At 35.9% G+C, this 26677-nt stretch overlaps 1 protein-coding gene across 1 annotated transcript; it reads right to left on the minus strand.

Moving 5' to 3' along the window:
• Positions 1 to 3469: 3469 nt before the first annotated feature.
• LOC135691262 (uncharacterized) lies at positions 3470 to 26591 on the minus strand. The gene is made up of 8 exons (XM_065209075.2): positions 25907 to 26591; positions 23573 to 23723; positions 15948 to 16265; positions 12555 to 12991; positions 10835 to 10923; positions 9320 to 9674; positions 8381 to 8525; positions 3470 to 5571 (listed from the first exon to the last, which is right to left on the minus strand). Exons 1-8 carry the CDS (start codon positions 26387 to 26389, stop codon positions 5525 to 5527), a joined length of 2025 nt encoding a protein of 674 aa, XP_065065147.1. The 5' UTR covers positions 26390 to 26591; the 3' UTR covers positions 3470 to 5524.
• Between the last annotated feature and the right edge of the window lie 86 nt (positions 26592 to 26677).

Here is a 26677-nt window from a genome sequence, read left to right on the forward strand (position 1 = left end):
CAGCAATTTAGCTTAAATCTAAAAAATTGACAATATATCTGGGTACATTCAATGCAGAAAATTGGTATTCTCTCAAAATTGGTATTCTCTTGAACTGATAATGTGAGCTTCTCTAAAGTGGACAGAAACAATAATTCTGAAGCTGAATTACAAATGGAGGACAATAATCGTTTGTGAATATTTGGATATTCAGCCATAATTTAAGGAAGATCAACTCGTTTTAGAATTAGAAGCCCGGAAAAACTTAAGAAACTTTTAGTACCCAAACCAAAAGAATAAAGAAACACATAAATTTATGAAAAAATACACAGAACTCTAAAATTTCGTGAAAATCCATCGGCGGGTTGGCATAAAAGATTAAAGAAAACTGTCAGCTTTACATGGATTCCACCCTGGCACCCTGGCACCCTGGCACCCTGGCATCCTGGCACCCTGGCACCCTGGCATAAAAAATTAAGAGACTTTTAAGAAACAACGAGTACTGAGCTTTGCTAAAGGTCAACTTTGACCTTTGTTTTTTATTGTTAACTGAGTTTATGACACCAAAGGGGCAGCCTGGGAAAGTAGACATACTAACAAGAATTTTTATCTTAAAGGGGTCCGTTGGGAGTCGGGTAGAATATGTAGTCTGTGAAAATGCTGTGATAGATCAGTTCTACAGGTGTGTCATCTTTTCAATACATGAATGAAAGCTATCCTTTGACCATGCTTTGGCGCACCAGCATCATCATAAACAGATCAATCTCCTGACTCTTCCGACTAAACTTGATTTCACCCGTGAGATAAAAAACACAAGGCCAACTTTTGCAAGTTGATAAGCCGGATGAATACAATGCCAAAAAATTTTCCATTTTCTTCAAGGTGTCGATTATATTGTCCCTTTGATCTGACACAGTCTTGTTAGAAAATATGTCAGAATATGGTCTTTGTCTCCTGCTATGAAATCTGACTTCTTTGTTTAACCATAGTATGAACTGGTTAATAGGTTAATTGCAGCATGATTGCAGTTAATTGCATCTCCTTAATTGAGGAAGTTCTAGGGGATTGGTCTTATTTGTTTTTTGAATCCAATGGCTGATCGCTAATTAATCGAAGAGCACTGTGCCGGATAAATTTTATCATTCAAATCCGCATCAAAATTAGTTCAGATGGGCGTCGCGTTTACACTAGACCCACGCTATCTGCACGAATTTGAGAGCGGCTATCCGCACAAAATTAGTTCACCTAGGAAAGTGGATTAAAATTAGTTCGGATAGCTATGTGGTACAGTGTAAACGCTTTTATCCGGATAAATTTTATTCACATCGTATCTTGCTCAAAAGCAATTGGCTATTACATCCAATTTAGTTTTCACTGTCTCCCAATCAAGACCATTCGCCATCTTGGCTGCCTTGTTGTCGATAAATACTCGTGTTAAAAGTGCAGTATCTTGCCAGTCCATGTAAAATTGGTATCCTTGTCAGCTTTCCCTACTTTCGTTGCTAGTTCAGTGTCATTTTGTTTCAAAAACAAACTATTAAAACAAACTAGGCCTAATTTGTATTGATGATTCTGAAGAGAGAATGAAGTCTTTTTAAGTTGGCGGGAATTTTGTCATTATTTTGTTGCCCAGAGAAGACTTCATTTTGGGCGTTCTGTGCATGATTTAGGTCATGTGACTGCATTTATCCGGCACAGTGTAAACGAGAGGGCAAAGTGGACAAAATTTGTGCGGCACAGTGTAAACGCAAATCAATCCGAACAAGTTTTATGCGGATAAATTTTATCCGGCACAGTGTAAACAGGGTCTAAAAGCAACTTTATCGCACCCTTTTAAATTAATTACTGAAACGAAATCATTGGAATCAGTACAATTTTCCGCACAATTGTTACAATTGGTCGATATCACAGGGCTTGTTTGTGGCTTGGTGTCCTTCTTCATCTTTTTTTGGTAATCACGCCTGGTACTTACCGTGTTCTGCCACATTTTAGTAGTGCTTTGTCTGGAACAAAATGTGGCACATAACATGCTAACAACAGAAATTGGGCAATATTGATGCAAAGAATTCTGATTTTTATTAAATGACTAAAGCAGCCTTTCCGGCATAAAACAAAACGAAAAACAGACAGACAGTAAGCACGAGGCAGTAAAGCTTTGGCAAAACGACTTAACATTTCACTAAACATTTCACTCAACTTTTGTTTAGCCAAAAGTTAAAAGTTAAGTCGTTTTGCCACCTTGTTTAGTGTTGTTTAGTTGTGTTGAGTGTTGTTGAGCAAAGTTTGATCTTTGTCAAAAATGTTTAGCATTGTTTTGTTTGGTGTTGTTTAGCAAATGTCGTTTTGCCACCAATTAAAAATTGATTGTGATCGCGCAGGCGCTCTAGCTGTGGAAATGCAAAGGTTTTCGTCTGTTTTCGTCGGTTTTCCTGTCTCTACGTGACCCAAAAAGCCTTTATGAGACATCTTCTGCATATCTCGTTGTACGCTACTATCTTCTTAAACAGCCAACTTTGATGTCAATGTGCTAAAAAGTCTTTTCTTTCCCCGTCGTTTCATCCAATTCTAATTGAGTAGAATGTTTAGTGAAATGTTTAGTCGTTTTGCCAGGGCTTAAGAGCAGACGAAGTGTCGTAGTGCAACTGCTACCAAAAATATCACCATGGAATAACACTGAATAACTTCAGGCTATCTTCCTTTTCTAAGGGTCATATTCTCGGGTTTTGCATGGTGACGAGAAGAAGTCAGTAATAGGCTATTACTATCCATCCAGGTTTTGACAGAAAGCGCTTGTCTCTTTTATTTTTGGTGTCATGGTTTGATTGTTGAAAGAGTGTAGCAATAATTATGATCATCAAAATGAATTTTTTAAAGAATAACAGTTGCTATTGTGGTGGACTAAAAAGAACTGGCTCAGAAAAGAACCTTGAGGGACAGTTCGCTTGAAATTCATTTGATATGGAAACCCTTCTGATGTAAACGTTTTAAAACGATGCTTTGAAACCTGTGCTTATTCAGGGCATGAAGCAGTATGGGCAGGCGAAGCGTCGTAGTGTGACTGCTACCCAAAATATCTTCAAGCTGCCTATTCAGGGTCGCCGAGAGTCTTTCGGAGGCCAAAGGGCAAAGACGAAAGACGGGCCCTCCTGCGGGTGAAGTGAGCAGAAACTTTTTGCAACCATGCCCTTTAGATTAGCTTAACTTCGTTAATTTTCTTGCAATGGTTTAAAACGTTTTACTACTTTAGGCATTATTCTGTTACTTTTGACTAAAACCATTTTAAGCGGCCCTCTAAACCGCGAGACCCTGGAACAATTCCCCCCCCCCCTAACGGCGGCCCTGTATCTATTTACAGTAAAGTGTCCGACTCTCTTTATATAATTTCTGCCCTGAGTATAATATCTTTATATAAGTCCCTGAGTAAACCGGTACCCACCATTGCGTTGCGAAAAAATCGTGAAACAGCCAGAGAGAACGAAGACATCATACATCAATACATCTATAAATTTTAAACACCAATTCTAAATTGAACATATGGTACAATATAATTAAAAAGTTTCTAATTGGCCACACGAGCCGGAGAGAAGCTATCCTGCAAGACAGTCATGAGTCCTGTAGGGATTTTCTGCATTTTAACATATCAAGTACGGGGTAATACGTGAAACTGACACAAATTTCCGGAATCCTCTTAACTAGAAAGGGGGGATACATAGCATAGTAGCAGCAGGACTGCGATGTCCCCTACTTTTGTAAGCTTTAACTATAGAACGAATAAGTGTCCTCATATTTGCTTGTAATAAGTATCCTAAAACAGAGGGAACTGGATATTTAATTGGGAATGCAAAGAAACCCATAAAAGGGCAAGTTGTGGTTTTGAAGAATAAGACAGACCATCCTAAATACCAGAACAACTTGGAAACATTTGTACGAGTGTGCTTCGAATAGATTTTATTTTTCAAAGACGTTCTCTAAGGTTACGAACATAACGGATGCAGTTTTTCCAGCAAAAGAACTGACGACCAAGACTGCAGGTAATTGCAAAATATCCAATACTAATTCACCCCTAAAGCTTTAGACCAACAAATAAACACATTACTTTAACCACCATGTTTATAAAACCGTATTTCTTCCTATCAAAACGATCTACATCGTCCATGAAAAGCTCCATCTAAAACTGTAAAACACTTACAAGAGCAGCAATGTTATGAGCAAGAGCCATCACCTTACTATAAATCTAGTCACCGTTCTAAACGATTGAGATCAATGTCCTTGGGAGCCTATGGGTGGAACAAAAACGGTGACACGGAACATAGAAGAACAAAACTGGGACATAAGAATTTGTTTAAGGGGGGGGGGGGGGCAGAGTATGCTTCAAAACAGGAATTCAGTGATCTGTAGAATAGAGCTACAATGCCTGCCAAAAGTCTTGGAACACTGACGTCAATTTCCAAGGTCAAAATCAACCATCCCCCTCTCCCCTACAGAACAATGTTGGTTTACTATCAAACGGGTTAGGATTTTAGGAAGCACTTTCTTTTGCGCTTCTTTCATGATATTTCTCAAAATTATCGACATTGTTTTAGGGGGAAGGGGGTGGAAGTAGCAATTTTTTTCATGAAAGGAATGAAATATATCAAATGCAGCGTAAATTGCTGGGTGTTCAAGTATTTTTGGCAGGCATTGTAGGTTTGACAAAAGGGGCTTAAAAATAAAGGGGGTTACGACAATTTGACAATAAATAAATTTTTCTAACAGTACAGTCAGGGAAATTTCGTTTTTCAGTGCACTGCTAAAAGGCGACCATTAATCCATGCTCAATTCTAAAAATTTTAAGAACTATACCAGCTCATCCAATCTTTGCGAAAAATGGGTCTTGAAAAGTCGCCTTTTTATCCTAAAACTTTCCCAGGGACAGAGTGTTGTCCCTAGAAACTAAGATCTTTCTACGTACAGATTCTTTCAATCCGTTTATTTGTCGTGTTTGTTCTTGGTAGTGTTCCAGGAATTTAACAAACACTATGGAAAGAATTTCAACTATATTCAAAACTCTAAAAGCTTGTTTTTTGCATGTGTGACATCGATTGGGGAATTCCTATCCATGACATTTTAGGGTACCATTTGGAAAGGTGCGACAGCAAAAGATCTTAGTTCAAAACCCTTTAACTGAATTCAGAATGCTAGTTTTATGCAAGGAATTTGAAGGCCAGCATACCGTAACAAAACAAAAATTTATCAATCGACTAATATGTGTGAAGCCTCCCTTGTCAAACTCTATCTGCAAAATTGGAAGCTAAATAGAAAAATGGGAAAGTACAGAGAAGGCAGAGTCTCTTCCTCACCGGCCTTCAAAGCTTATAGATTTTATCATTATCTAAAATTCACGAGATTTTCACATATTTCATATACTTTGAAATACTATTCACTATTCTTGGAATTGCTGCACTTTCTACAGTAAACTCATCATTGATAATATCCTAAAAAATTTCAAACCTATAAAAACAACAATAGTTCTCTTTATATATATTATATTTAGAGCACTGCGGTGTCATCTCTCGTCTTTAAGTCTCTCATCATCATATTTCAGGCGATAACCTGAAAGAAAGATAAATTTCGCAGTCAACTCTTTTTTCATATATTTACTCTGCATTGATAGCTAGCAAGAAAATGGGGTTTTGTTTATTTTAAATAAGGATGCAAACTACGATGCTAAACTAGGATATTAAACTAAAAAAACTACGATGCCGATAAAAAGTTGTAATGTAAGGGAATTTGATTCCATGTATATCCAATTTAAAGACGATTGCCCAACCGGCATGCTTAGCGGCAACTGTCTTGAGAAATTGACTGTGTTTTGCATGCTGCTTGTACGATATTTTCATTTTCATGCAGTACGATATTAGGCCGGTTTGTGAATTACAATCGCAAAGCATGCCGGTTGCACAAGAGCCTTTAATGTAGATTTGTAGCTGGTGGTTTTCAAAATATAATTACCCTAAATATAGCGGTCCATTGAATATCAACCAATTAGGCTTTGCGCTGGATTTACATTTTCACATGATCCTTTTTCTTATATATGAAACAATTAACTATAGAAAAGTCCCGGACAGGGGAGAAAAGTCTCCAAACAACAGATAAATATTGTACTTCACATTGCGGTTTTGGTAACATTTTAGAAGGTCAAAGAACCTGTAAGAAAACTAGACAATCTTTCTGAACTTTGGCTAGTTTTGTGTTTCTACGATCTTCAAAAATTTCCAAACTATTGAAATGATTATTTGGTACGGTTTTGGCTAGACTGTGGTTGTTGAAACCCAGTGTGGCCTTGGATGTGGAACAGTGCGGTCAAAGAAAATTATACGGCAAACTCCTTGACCATTTCACTGAATTTTCACTAAATTTTCACTTTTTTTCACAAAAATAAAGTACTATCCTCGAAATATTTTTAATGAACGAATAGATATTTCGCACGATTTTGTATATAATATGCACTAAAAAAGACTCAAACCTATGGAACAACGAAACGTCCTTTCTGACGAAGCAGATTGCGTTTCAAGCATATAAAAACGTTGGAAACAGTGGTAGGAATAAATTACTTTCATTCGCGGCTTTACTCCTTGGTTTACTTAAAATAGAATTTGTCAACCATAAAGTTTCTCTTTGCAGCATGACTTCAAAGAGGCAAAAGACACTCGAGGTCAGCCTTGAAACTCGAGAAATAAAAAAATTAGCAATGCTGTTTGACAATAATTTGCGAATTCTGCTGGAAAGCTAATAAAATCAAGCAATTTTTAGTTCTGCGGTCGTTCGAGCAACATGAGTGTATGCTACGCTGAGAGTTGAAGACAAGGGTTCGCGTGATTTGTACAGACGCTAAAATCCCACGCCAAAACATATTCTCTGGTCCAATAGCACAAAATGACGCACTATATCTTTACCAATTAATTCCTTCAAACTGGATTTAATAAACTCTGGTTATTTAAACTTTCACTGAAGCAGATATAAAGAGATTGAATACCGACTTTGTATCGATATCATTTGTTTTCACTTATTTTCCAAAACTATTATAATGATAATTGAGCTGCATATTTTATTCATTTAAACTATGGATTTGCGCGTATGGTTTCAACGTTGGAACGAAATTACTTGTTTGAATTCTACGAATTTAAACATAAATTTAAAATACAACTATTTTGAAGCCGACATAACACAAGTGTCCTCTTTAAAGCAAATAAGTTTTCCAATTCTGAAAACCTGTTCTTGATTCATAAAAGTCTATAACACTAACAAACGGCATCCTTACAAGCTTTTTGGAGGGGGGGAGGAGCATTAAAAGCACCCACAAATCATTTTTAAGGCATCTTACGAGCAAAATCTGATTGGTCCATCTTACATGATTCGCTGTTAGATTCGTCAAAATGCCGTTTTCCAGCATTAGCTTTAGTTATTATGCAAAGAAGGCTGCGGAAACTTTTGGCTTTAGTCTAGAAAGTACCCTGCGTTTGTCATCAATAACAGAAAATCTAGTCGCATAGATATCTGATTTTGTCATGCTTGATATGTCCATTTCTGTTTTATAAAAGCAAAGGCTATAGTTTTGCAAAATCTCAATTATGCACGGCGTGTTCTTTGTATAAACAAAAAATACAGGAAACACCCTTATCTTTCGCGCCATTGTCCCTTGAATCCTAACGAGCATAAACTGCTTTACAGTTGACAAAATCAAGGTAACATTGGCGCAGGTATTCGCAAGAAAACTGAAAGATGTGTACACGATACTGTATTGGCAGTTTCGTGTAAACGTTGTGTATAATTCTGGAGCAAAAAGTTTATAATATTCCTACTATAATGACAGTTTACCATTTAAATGAACGGTGTGGATGACCAAAACTGACGTGATTAATTTAAGCTCCAAACTGTGACTTGTGTAAAGCGCCATTGCGAAATGAGGCTTTTTATTTATCATTGGACCAAATAATGATAGACAGTCGACTGGCAAGCAGTTGACCTATGATTTTACAGAACGTTAGAGTCACGTGCCAATAAAGCAAAGGCATAATTCGAACACAACGCGAGAGAAACAAGATCTAAGTTTCTTTGTTGTGTAACAAACAAATCAGAAAAAGTTTGACACTGAGCGGATGGAAAAAGTAACCAACTGGATGAAGGTTTTTAAATTTGGCCTATTCTGATAATTTTTATCCGTATGGATTTAAATATTGAAATTCTTCTAGCTTCGTAAAAAAGTTATTGTGGATTCTGATACGTGAAAGTTACGATAAATTTTACAAGCAAAAATGCAAATTCTTAGGAGGTTGGCTGGAAACGAAATATGGGAAATTTATAAGGACGCGGACTCTAACGAGTGCAAGGTTCGGATGATACCGAATGAAATTTGACTTACCGTATCTTTGATATGTCTCGCCTTCCATTGTCTGTTTCGTGCACTGTTCTCCGAAATGGTCCTTTGAACCACAATTGTAACATGAAACAACGGGAAATTGGCAGTCTTTATTTTCTATAACAGTCGGCCGCCGGGTCATAAAAACCTGTAACAGAAGCAAAAGTCCTTATACACATAGGCTGCAAAAGTATCAGAACAGTAGGCCAAAATGGCCGCTTACTGAAAGCCTTAGTAGTTGCATTTTTTCAACTGGGATCATTTTTGATAATCTACGGCTTCATATCATACCTGAAAGGATTTTCTCAGGCACAATTGAGCAAATATGCACGTTTTTAGATAAGCCCCCTTCATCCGCACAATTGCATCCAGTTTTAATACAACTTTTTCTGAGTCCTTCGATGCTTTTTTCAGAATATCTCTGAAGCACTGGGTCAAAGTTTTCACAACGTTTTCCTTAGAGCAGTAAAATATTTCTTTGATTTTTTTCTCAAGCCAGTGAAATGGCACATACCGTATATTCTCGTGTCAAAAGCTCTCATTACCATTGTCCCTTAGCCCGAAAATTTCGATGTAAAAATTACTCAGCTCAGTCCCTTGACTATAGCAAGGTGCTGTCAATGGCCATCGTTCCCCTACGTTTGCAACGTGGTTGAGTATTACCAGATGGATGTAACACCACCAAAGATTGGACGGAAAAACTAAGAGTCTTTTATGGGCACACGCGAAAGAAATTCATTTTTTGATATTGTATGCATTACTCAGAATCATTCTGAGGAAATCGAGTAACATATATTATTGACTACATCGTATTATAGTAAAAATAGTATTTTAGTAGATACATGAATTAGCAAGGATGCCGAGAAGAAAGCAGCTATATTTTCCTCCAACTAAAATTATGAAATATATTTAATCAAATGAAATGTCAAAATGCCATAATACCTCGTCATCCGAAAGAAAGTCTTCCAAACTTTCCGATGTGCCTTGACTTCCATCATCACTTTCTCCCGCCATGGCATACTTTCCAGAACTGTCTTTATCCAGACTCGTAGTTTTTAATGCTGACATTTCTTGGGCATAATTTGATTTGTAGCTAGCGTCTTTCGGGGTCGTGCCTGTACTGGTTGAGCTTGGCCTTCTCGCATCACTTGATGTACTATCTGAAGCAGGCTTTGAATCTGAGGTGCTGGATGTTTTTCTTCGAGGGGCTGTATCTAATTGGTTACTTGTCTGCCCTGGTTTTGTCGAATCCGAAAGGCTGTTTGTGTGAATACCGAAGCCTTTGAAGCCCTTATCACTAAAAAAGGACATCATTACCAAGCAGAAATTCAAGATTCCGCTAAACAGATGCATCATTTCAAGAAGATTGGGCAAAAATACGATGCAAAGTTGCCACAGGGTGAAATCCGAATGATGAGAAGGTAATACCTACATGACAGTCAATGACAAGTTCCGAGCAAAGATGACAAAATAAATCTATAAAAATACATATCATATAGAGAACTGAATTAAGAGTGGAACAAAAACTGCCGAATAGGGTGGAATAAGTCCAGAAAATTCAGATCAAAGCGATGAGTTACAAGGAAATTTCAAGAATAAATTGAAATGAACAACAAACGAAGATCGATATTATAAAAAAAAGAGAAAAAGAAGATACTGAAGAAGCACAATAAGAATAACATTAATAAGCTGTCTGAAGGAAAGATCACGTTTATAAAGCTTTGAGACAAGGGCAAAGACAACAATGCAGATAAAGTAAATAATTATTCGTAAACAGCAAAATGCCAAATGAATCAAGATTAAGTCAAAACTGGCGCTTAAAAAGAACATGAAAGTGAAGCATACGACAAAGAAAGGGCAGACGGAACTGATGAAGAACGAAGTAGACAAAAAATTACAGCAAAGTCTTTGCAAAGGTTATTTCTAAGCATTATGGACATTGAGAATGCAGTAAACTTTTTTTTTTGCTTTGTCCTTTCTTACAGGTACCAAAAAAAGTTCCTTTCACACTTGTATGGCGATGAAAACCTTTTGAAAGAACTTGATAAAGATTCGTTTAACTTATGTTTCATCTAAATAACTGGTCGACTTGATTAAAAAATTTTTCATTCAATTAAAAACCAATCAACCTCCACGTCTCCTCTTAGTAATTATTTTTTATCATATGTTTGTTTTCATTAGCAATCATATGTCGTATGTTTTAACCTTCGTTTAATGGCTGCAGCGTAAACATTTGCCCTTTTAACTAGCAATATGTCCATGGAACTTAACATCAAAATTCAACAGCGATAACTCTTAAACTGTGTAAAATATAAGCATGAATTTTGGAGGCTGCCTTAACCTTGCCATTATTAATGTTTTCTTGGATTTTGAGCCAAATCTAAGAGGCATGGTGCTGAATTGACATGGAATGACCCATATACAAGTTTGGACAAAATTAGGCCAACAACAACTCACATGAGGGCGTTGATGTTTAATCTGAACTTCTTCCTTGCACCTTGAGTTAGGCCAAGTCTGGCAAGGTCATCATCCTTCAGATCTTTCATCTATAGTAAAACAAACAAAGACCAGAGTAAATAAAAGAAACTATCTTTAACGAAACCGTGTTACAATAATGACATTCTTCTGGAAAGGTTAAGTTACTAGGAGCTTTATTTTTGCACCATAAAGAAGCAAGAAATCATGGCAATGACGAAGACGACGATGACGATTGATCTTGATGATTGGAAATGGTGATCGGTGATTGATCATGAATGATGTCTGAAGGTGAGACGATGATAAATAAAGATGAATAAAGATGGTGATCGGTGATTGATCATGAATGGTGACTGAAGGTGAGACGATGATAAATAAAGATGAATAAAGATGGTGATCGGTGATTGGTCATGAATGATGGCGGTGATCGGTGATTGATGGTGATCGGTGATTGATCATTAAAGATGGTGATCGGTGATTGATCATGAAGGATGGCGCTGATCGATGATTGATCATGAATGATGACGCTGATCGGTGATTGATCATGAATGATGACGCTGATCGGTGATTGATGGTGATCGGTGATTGATCATTAAAGATGGTGATCGGTGATTGATCATGAATGATGACGCTGATCGGTGATTGATCATGAATGATGACGCTGATCGGTGATTGATGGTGATCGGTGATTGATCATTAAAGATGGTGATCGGTGATTGATCATGAATGATGGCGCTGATCGGTGATTGATCATGAATGATGTCTGAAGGTGAGACGATGATAAATAAAGATGAATAAAGATGGTGATCGGTGATTGGTCATGAATGGTGACTGAAGGTGAGACGATGATAAATAAAGATGAATAAAGATGGTGATCGGTGATTGGTCATGAATGATGGCGGTGATCAGTGATTGATGGTGATCGGTGATTGATCATTAAAGATGGTGATCGGTGATTGATCATGAAGGATGGCGCTGATCGATGATTGATCATGAATGATGACGCTGATCGGTGATTGATCATGAATGATGACGCTGATCGGTGATTGATGGTGATCGGTGATTGATCATTAAAGATGGTGATCGGTGATTGATCATGAATGATGACGCTGATCGGTGATTGATCATGAATGATGACGCTGATCGGTGATTGATGGTGATCGGTGATTGATCATTAAAGATGGTGATCGGTGATTGATCATGAAGGATGGCGCTGATCGATGATTGATCATGAATGATGACGCTGATCGGTGATTGATCATGAATGATGACGCTGATCGGTGATTGATGGTGATCGGTGATTGATCATTAAAGATGGTGATCGGTGATTGATCATGAATGATGACGCTGATCGGTGATTGATGGTGATCGGTGATTGATCATTAAAGATGGTGATCGGTGATTGATCATGAATGATGGCGCTGATCGGTGATTGATCATGAATGATGTCTGAAGGTGAGACGATGATAAATAAAGATGATTAAAGAAGGTGATCGGTGATTGATCATGAATGGTGTCTGAAGATGACTGACCAAGATTGATATAAATGATGTTTGAAAGTGATCGATGGCGATGATGATTTGTGATCATAATGATTGCCATTCCCTAAACGAATGATATAACTCGCAGTGATGAAATAGGTAGACCTATCCGAAAAATACGCGAAATACAAACTTTAACAAAAAAGGTGGAAGACACTTACTTGGTCAAATGTATAATCTTTAAACGTTTCTGAATATTTGTGTAAACGAAGGCTCCTTAACCAATCATATACCGACGCATATTGATCTGAGCTCCGTCTTCCTGACAGTCGATCGCCGCCGAACTTTTTTCGAAACATCGGACTTTCAACAGGAGACGGAAAAGGTGATAATCTAGGAGATGGCAAAGGGGATGACTTTGGAGATGGCGAAGGTGACGTGAATGGGGAGGTCAGCGGGGAGTCCATAGGGGATTGGTACGGTGACATGCCAAAGCTAAAAGACATCTGTTGTTGATGCTGCTGTTGGATTGGATTGAAGGTCGGTTGATTGACAGGTCCGTACATTCTGGTTGGGCGAACCGGGATCGGTGCGCTAGCAAACCGGTATTCACTTGGTGTACACGTGACCACAGAAGACGACGTCGGGATAGGATTCGCTGCAAAAACAAAAGAAATGTGAAATGATCGCGATGAGCAGTTTTTTGCACAATCTGGGTTTTCCAGTAAATGTTGCCAGAAAGCAGATTTTAGTTGTAATTTTAGATTTGCAAGACCGAGGTCAAAAAACTATAATGGCGACATGTTTCGGATTATTGGTAAAGCCCGATCGTCGTTCCATCTATCAGTTTTGGGATCTATCTACATAAGCACGAAAAAACCGCTACTGTGTAGACAAAAGGAGTCTGTTTTCACCTTACGACTCCATTGGTAACATTCTCAATAGGCAAGCGGCACTGATTGGTCAACCTCAAAAGTTATGTGCTCGTGTTTCTGATTGGCCTATTTCGATCCACAACTGGGTATATATATTTCTTAGCGTAGAGTTTTCAATCTATGTTCTAACGTTTTAAACTCTGAAGAGTGTCAGACGAAAAGCTTTAGTTTACTAAATGTTTGCTTTTTGCAAAGCCATTTTTAATGTAAAGATGGGTTCTGGAATAAACTGATGCACCATTTGACAATTGTAAAGGATTTCTGAAAAATTAATGTCTCGTAGCTTAAAATGCTGGCTATAATGGATTGCTAGCCCCCTCCCCCCTCCCCACACCAGTAAATCAAATTTTGTCTAAAAGGGAGTTCAATAGAAAATAAAAGTGGAAAAAAAACAAAGAAAAGTGTGAGTCGTGTGGCTCTAGGTCACACAGGTATGTTGGGGTGAAGCCTACGCGTCAATATTACTGTTAATAGAAGGGAGCGGAACCAATTAGCTATGAAACCTTTCCTAGCAACTTGACTACTAGATTTTATAGCTGTAATGAGCCTGTCTGTCACCCACATCATCAAAATTTATGCCAGTAATCAGAGCCGATGCCACTATTAGCATACTTAGGGGCCAACGGGACAACGCGATTCCGACGATAAATGGTTGCTAAGAGTAAATTTTCATCCAATCTACTATTAACCTCTAAAAGGCTCTTGTGCAACCTACAGTACGATATTAGGCCGGCAGTCGCAAAGCATGTCGATTGCGCAAGAGCCATTCGACACAAACGCTGACAAGGGTTTCCTCACCTCAGATCTATCTATTGTCTTCCACCTTGTCGGTTGTAAACATTTGTCACAAAATTGTTTCTAATTGCTTACATATCTGTCGTTGCAGGGTAGAAGCAAGTGCAAATTTATTGAGGGAGGGGGCGGTTGGGGTAAAATGTTTCTCTAGAAGCAAATTCTCAAGAGATTTTTACGGACTGCCCTATCCAGATGCTCTTAGAATATTTTATTACACATTGATATCGCAGTGTTATCTAATATAATCTCACAAAATTCACAGCACATTTAAAAATATACACTGCTCTATATATTATTGGGGGCCTGGGCCCGCTGGCCCCACAGCCGTTACGGCCATGCCAGTGAAAAGTGGACAAGACTGCCCACAAATATCAAGATACCTTTTTGGGTTCAATTGGATATCTCATTTAATCGCCCATATCTGAGATTGCAAAACCTCAAAAACCTAATCAACTCTTCAAAACATTTAGAGTGGTAGACCTCTACGGATTTTTAAGAATATTTTCAGGCACAATGGTAAAACATTTCAACAAAAGGAAGAACATTTTGTAATAAAAACAACTTTCTTTGTAATTTCGGGTTGTGCAGGCTAGTTTCCTATAAATGGTTTTCTTACAAAACTGCATGAAAGTAGTTCGATCAGTGACGTTAGGCAATGCTAAATTGATACACCATGTAATGAAAACCTTTGGTATCAAATTTATATAGATTAAAGTATTAAACGAATTTAAAAAAAGAATAAAATGAAAATCAAACGTGAGATATAATCAAAATTTCATGTTGGTCGTTCACAATGTTCAGTTGAAAAATGATTTGATTAATAAAGCCAAATTTAACAAAAAAATTTCAAGAAATAGTTTTATGGAGGAAAGAAGCATCTCCCTAAAAAACCAGCATGGAAATTAGTTTAGCATTACAAAATTATCTGGAAACATGGAAATAAATCGAGATGTCTATCTTTGTCAAAATGCAACCACAAAAATGAAATGATAGCGTGAAATTGATTTTACAGAAACAGTTGTATTCGAACGAATCGCTTACCTATATCTGTGATAAAAAACAAAAGGATATTTGTAACGAATACAATAACGTTTGTGATAAAGTGAGCTATAAGATCGACTTGTCGTAAATCCTTCGCTATAATAGCCTTAAGGTAATCGAAACAAATCGATCCTATCTACACGACATTTTACAAAAACAGCGTCGACAGATCATATTCACTGTTATATGACTTTGTGGTTGATGTAAAAGTCTGACAGAAGACCCTATTCCGTGTTCCTGGTTAAAGATATTACACCACTGAATACTCTATCTTTGGCTTATGATCAAAGTATTTAACCATGGAAGTAAGACTTAACACTCGATTCTGTGTACTTGGTTCAGCATTTTAGACAACAGAAGCAAGATTTCATACTTTATTCGGTATTCCTGGTTCAAGGTATTAGGCCACAGAAGTTAGCTCAAATGGAGCCGCCTAAATTGAATCCGATCAAGATGGTATCACTTAAGAGTGATTTATATTAACCAAAAGTCAAACACGAATATGATTATCCACATTAGGCGTCTGTTGGTTACAGAATTAGGTTTCCAAAGATGAGAGTTAAATTCAGGAAAGGAAGGAGACCAGAAGGGCAGTGATGCGGTTGAAATAAGTTCAACCAAGCCTTTACAGTTTGGAAGCTGCACCAAGACATGAAGACATAACATACAGATTCATTTTCATGATTAAAGGCTTTTCTGTGTTCGCTCGAAGATGGTGACCAATGGGTCTGGTTTAAGACAAGTATCTCGGATATAGAACTGAGATAGCCAAGTAACGGAGCCAAATGTGTCAGTGTGAAAATCGACGATGAAAATGCAAAAATAAGGTTGAAGTATACTCACCGAAAACTGGTGCTGGGTAAATTGTATGAATGACTCCATTAGGACCTTGAGCCAACCCCCCAGTTTTACCAACTGATGTTGGCTTAACTAACATTGGTTGTAAAGTTGGTGTTACTTGAGTATGGGGGTTCGTCGGGTAAACAGTGATCGATCCAGGTATTGCGTGCATGCTGCCAATATTACATACTGGAATGCTTTGAAATGGAGTGCTATGCATTGCTGGTGCTTGCGAGAATAAAGGAGCAAAGGGAACGGCTTGATACCGGTTTGGCAATCGATTATCCAGTGGTGATGCCAGTCTTGTTGCAGATTGGCTACCTGAAAAAGTTGAAAGAATTGTGAAATTCACCAATATTAAAAAATCCACCACATGGAAAATAAAGGCAATTTTTGTCTCCAAGAAATACTCGACAGTCCCTTTTGGGAGCTACCCGGCATGCATAGTAACCCTGAACTGAGACCGTGTGATATCTGTTCATCAAAATAGAAAACAACACTTCGTACATGATACTGGGCTCAAATAAAAAACTCGCAAAAAAAATGATGAGTAACCCTAGAAGAATATTTCTTTGACATGCTAAATGTATTGTGCAATTATCTACAACACGAAATATGCTCAATACATTTTTTTGAATACGTTAATTATGTGAAATATATTAGCTGTTTGGAATTCATAAGTTATTAAGAATTCATAAGTTATTTAGAATACATTAGCTACATTGAATATATTAGCTATTAGACATTTGCTAGTTTGGAAAAACCTTTTTATTTCGAACATATTAATTATTTGAAATAAATTTGTAATTTTGAATTTATTAAGGTTCAGAGCAGATTCTTAAGTCTATTGCATATAGCTCTTTACGTTAAGTTTTTGCTTCGTTGTATATATAAGTTTATAAAGGAAAAGCGATTGACAATATAAAGCAGGCGTCTTTCATGAAAGAAATGGTTGCTACGACGCAAATTTGAAGTTAGAAAGATTTTGAATTGACAGATCTTTAACTGGCATAAGCCACGGATCAGTCAAATAGTTTTGGGCTGAGGGGCTAGAAATGTTTCATGGGGGCATCCCGATGCAAGGTTTGCCAAGTGAATAATCCCAACCCACAAATAACCCCCTAGGGTGTAAAAAGAAGCAATCCGATCAATTCTTTTAATGTCTCTTGACTGCGCATATACTCATTTTTTTATGAGAAACTGGCTATAAGAAACGAGTATTGGAAAGTCAGAAAAAATTAAGAAACTTCAGTACTCGAAGCAAAAAAATTAAGAAACTATTAAATCGTGATAAAATTTAGAACAACGAAATTTTGAAAAATACAAGAACATGATTGCTCTGTTCACCTAGAACTTAAGACACCTGGGGTAAAAGTTTACTTCCCACATCTAAATGCAGACCGAAGCGAATCTCTTGACGTGATAAAAAAGGTCACAAACATTTCATAAGATAGCAAAATTTCATAACAGTAGAAACATCTTCTGTAATAGTTTCTAACATTAACTAAAATTTCTTCTTAGCATGAAAAAATAAATAAAAGAAACGCCAAATATAAAATTCATGACATCATAAGTAAGAAACTCTTAAGAAACAAGGAGTATTGAAATTTCCAGAACATTAAGAAACTGGAGTACTCAACATCAACCTTTAATTTTCACTTGAAATTTCCATAGATGTCAAGAATTATAAAATCAATTTTATAATTTCTTTAGTTGTCTTTTGCAAGAAAAATGAGGTTCCCAGGGTTGTTTAAACCTTGCGGGGCTGGTTTTCAGAAAAAAGCTAGTTTGGGCATCTCCATTCAAAACGTAACAACACGCCTCAGCTGATGAATTTGAAAACTGATTTATAAATGCGTCCAGATAAATATTACTCAAAACAAAATTTAACTTGCTAGCTAGGGCCTACTGAAATGCTGTGTTGTCAAATGAACATAAAATATATAACAACTATTGAAAACAAACATAAAATAAACAAAACATTTATTGAACACAACTGAATCAAACAGCTTACAACCTGTTTTCATTACTATTTGCCTCAAAATTATTAGTAATCCTTTGCTCTTATCCTAACTACAATTATTTGTAAAACAGCGTGGGCCAAGGCACAACTGTGTCAACTTATACAAAACACTCCTCCTACAAATATTGACACTGTATTATACCAGCTATACAAAGAAAACTTTAACGAAAAGGAAATATCCTAACCAACAGCATCTGATTTTATTGAATACACCCAAGTGTTGTTGTTATACAATATAATATTTTAGTGTTTTCGCTCAAGTGGCTTTCCAACAACCGCCGGGCTACAAGCCTTCGCAAAAACTTTACAGGTCATGACCATACTATTGTGAAAAATATAAAGGAAAGTGCGGGGGAGCGTCACATGTCTTAAAATGTCCAATCAGATGGGCTCTGACCCAAGAAACAAGCTTAGTCTCCCGTAAACGCGTTTATTGTAAGAATGTTGTTAAAAAAGCCAATTTTGAAGACATTGTCTAGCCACATGCAATTTATTTCCAGGAAAGAAGTAAATATTTTCAGTGAGACAAAACGATATACGCGAAGTCTGGGTGTTTCAGCGTTTACTGATAGCAAATATTGGGAAATGAAGTCTCGTTCATACACACACCATATCATCAAGATTTTAACGTTGATACAACATCTTGGTTCACGGCATAAAGACATTCACAGAATTCTTCGCGTACATAAAAATACAAGGACCGTAGCCCCCCAATTTTTGTCAAACTGTATCATATTTCCCTTATAATAGTGTACTGAATGAGAAGGAATACAATGGGCCTCACTCCCAATGTGAATTTCGTTCCGACGGCACTGAAAATACTAAAGAACATGAAATAATGTTTCAATGACATTGCTTTTAGTTGGGCTGCACTAATTTTTTATAAGAAACAGCTTGTAAAAGACGGTAGGCTCAATTTTTCGAAAGTTAAGAAACAACCCTACCTGAAATCAAAACGTTAAAAAACTTTTATAAATTGCAGTTTTCCCAGTAACCAGGGACGAAATTTAGGGGCAAGGATTGGGGGGAAGGGTGTTGTTAGGTAATGACTGGATTTTGTGTCATACCCTTCCCCTGACTGAAAAAAATGGAAAGGCCGATTTTTAAAATTCAGTTTTAAACTCTAAGATAAAGAAGATAAGAGGATAAATAAAACAACTTTTCTGCATCATTTTGTTACAAACGACTGCCAAAAATCGCTTTTTACCAAATCGGAGCAAAATTTACCGAAGATCGCGAAAATTTAGGGGGGTTGGTGTCGAACAGATTGGGCATTGAATACCACTGTGTACTGCACACACTACACTTGACATGCAGATTATATTCATTCTCAGGAAACCATAAAAATTCAACATGCAGATTATATTCATTCATTTTAAAAATTTATATCGATCACAACTTTTCAAGGGAGTGCTGGATATTGACTCTAAATATTTAAGAAACACGTTAGAAATTTTGGTAGCAAAATGGCCCGAAAATTTAACAACTGCCTACCAGCCCTGGACTTAAGCTTCTTTCAAAAAATACAAGGCAAAGGCAGCCCCCCCCCCCAGTCCTTCTTGGTGTAAGACATTCCTTACAAATGGCAAAAAAAGAGAGCAATTACAGCAAGATACAGCTTCTTGCAAATAACCTCTCTTTGTTTCTTTTCAGTCACTTTATGTTTTATATTTTATAAATATTCAAGAAAAAATGTTGAGTTCACGTAAACAAATCTGCCTTTTTAGATCAAGGATCAATGTCCACATAAAAAACTTTGTGGTTAATTTATGACAGTTAATTTACGAAATCCTCCGCTTCCTTTAGACATCAAAAGCCAAACTATGGGTGTTGTCCATCGAAGTCGTCAAGGCAAGTAATGAATGTTGACTCATTACACGTGGGTTGGTTGCTTCCTTCTCTTACACCCATATTGGATTATAAATCTTGTTGAAAAATTCAAAGAAGCTCTCTTTATATGTTATGAAAACCCAGCTTGCTAGCTACCACACAGAATAGAAATTGAATGTAATCTTGACTCTGTGACTTACCATCCCCACCAGAAGTCTATTTGAACAACAAGGTCAGTTTTCGAAGGCAAAATCAGCCACCCCCTCTCCAAGCTGAGACCAACATGATGATTACGCTTAATTAATTCAGTAAAAGTAAACATTTTTTTGCATTTAAATTCCTCTACAGCAATGTCCATGTGTTGGAACTCCTCTTTTTGGCAATCAGTTGCTTGCACAAGATTTCTTGCTAATTTTTTCAGTTTTTTTTAAGGTTTGCAAATACCCCCCCCCCCCTCCCCACTCTCTCTATCTCGAAAACATGTTGCTTCCTTTTCATTAACTTAACTATTCATTGTAGCCGAATATTCTTAACCCAGAAAAATATGAAATGGAAGAGACTAAAGTCAGATCTTTTCCTTCTAAAAATTTGTATATAATTTGAAGGAATCAGAGACTGATATTTGTTTTAAGTAGAGAGAACACTGCCTATCTTTAAAGTGACATACTGATTGTTGTAATGTCTTTAAAGTGATATAAAGTGACAAACAATAAATGATATTTTCAATGCTTTAAAACGATTGACTTTGCTAATTGCAATGCTTTATTACTGGGGTCTTACTTTAGTCATTGTGGTTGGCCTTCATCAAGGCAATCATAAGAAAACAATTGCACTCTGTCTGATGATAGTCTGACTGGGAACCAGTATTGATGCAGCTATGCAAATGGCACCTTTGCCATTGGCAAGTAGAAGAGTGCAGTTGTAATCAAAGTTTTCTAGAGTGAAGGGATGGCTAGCCTCAAGATCTAAGTTGCTGCATGGCTGGCTGAATGAATGACATATTAACTAATGAAACTGACTGTTGACCTGCCCCTCATAAATGTACCTGATGATGGCATATAGAGTGAATCTGACAGTTGCAGTATAGAACCATCCTGTTCTATACACCAGAGCTAAACATCTAACCCTAACATTCTCAGTTGTTAAATCAAATTGCTGATATTTTCTTGTTATATCAGGAAACAACCTTAGCAGAATACCAATAAACAAAAGTAAAAAACAATTGAACTGGTTAAAATTCAATTTTAAGGTGGTCGGACAAAGACAAAAAGGAGGAAAGCATTTTCATATTTAACCTTGAAGTGCGAAAGCGTAAATTTATTTATATGTAAAAACAAATTTATAATCTTAATTCAATAATTTACCCAAAAGAGATAAATTACAATTAAGAAAATTGTATTATTTTCATTTCATAGAACAAAGAATAACAAAAACTTAATTATGTGAGAATGTACTCTGAATCATTGCAGTCTAACCCAAAGCTGGACAGAAAAATAACAAACTTTAGATCAATGATTATGATGTTGATGATAATAATTTTAAAGGTGTTGAGTGATGATTTAAGAATATACCCATCATCAAAAACATGAATTTGGGTATACCTAAATATGCATTGCTATTGGCGTTGATCACATGAAGTTGCCTGGCATTGATTTGGAAAACTTTTTGTCAAAAGTCACTTGTACAAAATGGCTACCTAAATCACACAAACCTACACTGAACACAGCAAAAGCAAATGACCCCTTTGCAAAGGATGTCTATCTACCATGACACAATACCTTCAAGCAGATGGCATCCTTAAAATAGCATTTCGAAAGTGCACTGACAAATATGATAATTTCTGGTTTTACAACAAGAGTTCAGAACATTGATGGTTATATCTAAAACAAACGAATTAAGCCAAAATCAAAGGGGCAAACATAATCCTCAAATTGTTCTACTCATTTCCCACTCTAAAATATCATTATGGAAACAAGTTATTTCTTGGCCTCTTTAATGCTTTCCCTGTTATCACAGTTAATTTTCTTTTTATCTGGTTTCAATTTTTATCATACAGATTATAAACCTATTCATGAATGAAAAAGAATACTGAGCGCACCAGCAGTGATCATATGAAAGTTTTCACATCAAAATAGGATATATTAATTAACAGGAATTTTTTATGATGTTTAAGAAAACAAATTGAAAAATGTCTGGTTCATGTTTCAAGGAGTTGTTTGGTTGAATCCTGGCAGGAAATGAGTGGTCAGTCAGAGAAACATTTGGCGTTATCATTTGGCTGAATTGAAAAAATATCATGTCTTAAAGACTTACTCATATCTATGCAGTGTTAACTGTTCTTGTGTTGGACTAAGAACTTTACAGAAGCTGCAAAGATGAAGCTAGGCAACAGGAAGATCATTGATTATGATGAATTAGCCAGTCCATACACAACTATTCTAGAAAAACTGCAAGACATTCCTAGTACTATTTCTCTCTCCATTCCATAAGCTTTGCAAGCTTGTTGGTTGTGAGATGGTATTAGCAGCTATATTAGGTCAGTTAAGATGGCCACAGAAAAACTAGCAAAGTCTGTGATATGAAGATATAATATTCACAGCAGAGAAGTGTTGACATGTGAGTGGAAGCAATTAATAATGAAATATCAGTAGCATGAAATGGTCTAGAGCTAGCCAAGACAGATTGATTGATAGCTGCAGCTGAAAGAAATACTTTCAGCAGTCAGAATGAAATTTTGATACAGAGAAACATCCATATTCTTCCAGGGCAATTACTGCAGAGAAGGGTGAAAAATCCTTATTCTAACAGAGCAAGATGGTAGAATGAGTCCTTACAAGGCACTCCACACCACCCTTTGTTGTAAAGTTACTTTATGAAGAATGTTGAATTGACTAAATTAAAGAACTGAATGATCAATAACTTGGTCATTACATCATATAAATTTTAGCCTAATCCACAAATCATAAATGCATCTTCAAAATCCATAATTTCTTCCCCCTTATCCCCAATTCAGTCACACCAGCTTAAAAGAATTTCACAAACTAACAAAAAATATGCAGAGGAAATTTTATTATGGCATTATGGCACCCACAGGAAGACAAAAACTTTCCTACCCTCTGAGTAATTCTTCTTTCAAGCTTTTTGATACTACAAGCTTGAATCTATTCCCAATTAAACTTGTCTTTATCAGTTACCCAGTTAGCTGATTACATCCGATATTCATCAGATATTAATAATGAAAAAACTTGGAAGAGTTTTACTGCATAATTATTGCAACTTATGCTTCAGCTGTGCAAAAAATTAGGAATGTTCATAATAGAATATATAAAACAATATTAATATCTGTTGAAAGCCTACAGTGTAACATGGCCCTTAGGTCCCTGGAAACTCCATTTTTGACAGTGAAAAAAATGCTTTCAAATTACAAAATAAAGTATATTCTTTAGTTATTGTGTGCTTACAAATGAAAACATTTTGTAACAGTGAAAAACTTAAACACAAAAAAATATACTTCATATAACTTGAGTTGTCATCCAACAATAAAGGACTACCATCAAATACTTAAAAAACTAATATTTTTTACATTCAATTTATTGAGAACCTGTTTGCCAAGGTAACATATTTGGAAATTTAATTATATATTTTTGGTCTGCAAACCATTTTCCTTTGTATCAAACATTGCTTTACATTACTGTTGCAACATATTACAAAAACGCAAAAAAATTCTTGTCTTTATTCTTCTATCATTGAAGAAAAGAGTTGAAGTAAAACTCACCACTTGACAATGAAAGGTTTGAAATGTCATTTCTGACATAAACAAGTTCGCTAAGATTAGAACATATCTGTGGACTTTTCTTTATTGATTCAGAAGGTGTCTCTTTTTGCTGGACTGTGCTTGCCGGCACAGTTGGCTTTTGTGGAAAATCCTGAAAACAAGAACTCATTGATTAGTATGAGATATTAACTTCATCTCCAAAAAATGCTTATCCCATTTTTTGGACAATGTTATTATTAGAAAGCTGACATCAAATTTCATATAATAAAAACCAGATTTGCTTTCTACTAAAATGGCACTTTAGTACTTGCTTGTTTTATAAAATAAATGAAATTTTATTATCTGTTCTTAATTTATATTCTTGATGTATACCAACAGCTAGCAAAGTCTAAGTAATGCAATCAATAGTAAAAACCATAAGCAGAAAAATGTATATTTTCATTGATTAAAATTTAATTATTTTACCTACACAACACAGCATTAATTCATCCGACAAATCAAAAACTTAGTTAACAGACACTGTGGTTGAATAATTCATTTGTCTTTTGGAAAGTTCTATCGTGGTTTTTCAACTTTGCAGATACTGTACTGCTCAGAACACTGTGCAGACACTGCTTTAAACATTAAATGTACCTTTAAGACTAATTTAAGACATTATGGTTCACTTTAAATATAAGATATGAATTATCAGTAGAAAAACTAAGAAAATCATGATTGAAAACATAAAACAAAAACTGGTATATCAATCTGGCAAAAAAAGATTTACTGCATTTAAAAAATTTAGCATATTGAATATTTCTTTAAACTAAAACAAGTTAATAAACCTTTGTATCAACTGATACCTGCTATTGCCAAGGAAATTGGTATTGTCTTATGTTAACAAAAAGAAAAAAGGTATTTGCAAAAACCTGCTAGTATTTGTTTTAAGAATCATATTGACATGATCAGTATTGTGTGCTTCAGACCTACACGATTGTCTTTCTCAAAGTTTCCTTCAAACAAATTGTGTTGCAACTAATTTCTTTCAAATTGAAAAAAGTTGCAGCGTATATGACTTGTGAAAAACTTATATATAAGATTAAACACTTTAGTATATTAAAGGAACAGTCAAGGTCAAGCAATCAAATTGCAATAAACAAATGAATGAATCAATAAATGAATGAGCAGTTGAACAAACATGAAGAAAACATTTGGTGGGAGAAAAAACACTTTCCATGTGATTGCCAGTGAAAACATTGCCAGTGAAAAAAGAAATTTATTGTAACTGAACTTATTAAAAGAAATAACACTTTGGCGTTTACTAAATTGTAATCAAATGGAGATTGTTCATTATAATTAAACTACTGGAGGAGCATTCTAAATATATCCCTTTGCCCTGGATTCAATTCCCATATACTGATTTGAAAAAATAATGATACACACTGAAAAATATTCATCTAATTCTTGGTAAAATGAAAAAGACAAAAAGCCTACCTATTGCAAAATAAGAAACAAGGAATTTCACAAAAGTTTGGCTCTCTTGTCTATACATGTTTCAACTTTGCAATGTATATGAACATTTGGTACAAGGCAAGGTCTTGATTGGTGTAGACAGATTTCATCAAAAATTGAGTTCCATGAAACTTATTACCAAAATTGCTAACATGAAACTTGTAAAAGAAAAATAAAGCAAGAAAAATGAATGAAATCCAACTAAAGGTTCCTACTAGTTATAAATGTTGACAACAACTGGATTACAGTAAGAGAATTGGTTAAAAACAACAAGAATAGTATATAATAAAAGAAAGCAGGCTTATTATAGTCTCTAATGCTTTAATTAAGGGGCAATTTTGTAGGACCAGAAAGAAACTTTTTTCGCTTTTGCAAGCCAATGGGAAATTATATAATGATAAATTGTGTTTGAATTCACAATTACACAGTTTTGTTTGGTAAGAATATAAGGCTATGGATAATTTAACGATTTAAGAGATTAACTAATAAATTAGAACCTTGGATGATATATTGAATAAGAAGTCAAGAGAAGCTTCCTCGGGGTTTTTACATATTCTTGTTGAGCAGCCCTAACAATCCAATTACAAAAACAACTGAAGCATGACAACTACGTAAAGTCATTTCTTGATACATAGCCTGGCCTAGAAGATTTTAGAATGTAATGCTTCGTCATTCCACATCACGTAAATTGAATAACTGATAAGCTCTGCAACGTGTATCGAGTTTCATGGAAGCCAACAAAATTATTGGAAGTCATTTTATCATAAAAAATAAATAAAGAAGCGAATAAAAGTATCAAATAGACATATCTATAAAAATCTAAAATTTATTTACTATACTCACTAGTTTATTCCGGAGGGTCTGTTTTTGGTGAAACGTAAACGCTGGGTGGTAGGAGGCCATCGACAACAGCAACTTGATTTCGTCCAAGCTAGTCTCCTCGTCAGTACAAGATACTCCATTCAATGATAAATTATCGTCTTTTGAGTTTGGTTTTTCACTAGGTAATTCAAAATCTTCTAAAAATTTGAACATATCAGTAGCAGCTTTTTTATTATAAGAATACAAAAGTGCGAGGTAGATAAGAAACTTTCGCCTAATCTTTTCATCGTAAAGGTCCCTAAGCTCACCAAAAGAACTTTCGTTCACCGTTTTCTCATATTTCTGCAGATTCGAATAATGTTTACTAGCCGCAAACTCGATATATGTACCAAGGAATCGAAGCTCCAGCGGTACACAACAGTCTAACAAACTACACATTAGGTCAATTCGCTCGCCTCCCTGCAGGCCCCTAAACCATATAACAACTCCTTCTTTGCAAACCATGTTCAACTTGACGCAGGCAGAAAATTAAAACTTTCGACGCTTCAGTTCGTCTGTATCATGTTGAAAATCCTATCTCAGTATCAAAATTCAATTCCAAGTGACTGAATTATAGTTAAAACGTATGTTTCCAAACATACAACAGTTACATTACACCTTCTTTGCACTCTACTGGATTGCTCTAATTATCACTGCTAAAGCACATAGGCCAAAACGACCTAATCAATATTGAATGACAAACATCCCTTCTGAAGGATGATACTTAACGCAACCGCACATCGGTGAGAGATA

Source organism: Rhopilema esculentum, chromosome 4 (genome assembly GCF_057945365.1).
Source record: "Rhopilema esculentum isolate cy_ngs chromosome 4, ASM5794536v1, whole genome shotgun sequence".
Taxonomy (NCBI): domain Eukaryota; kingdom Metazoa; phylum Cnidaria; class Scyphozoa; order Rhizostomeae; family Rhizostomatidae; genus Rhopilema; species Rhopilema esculentum.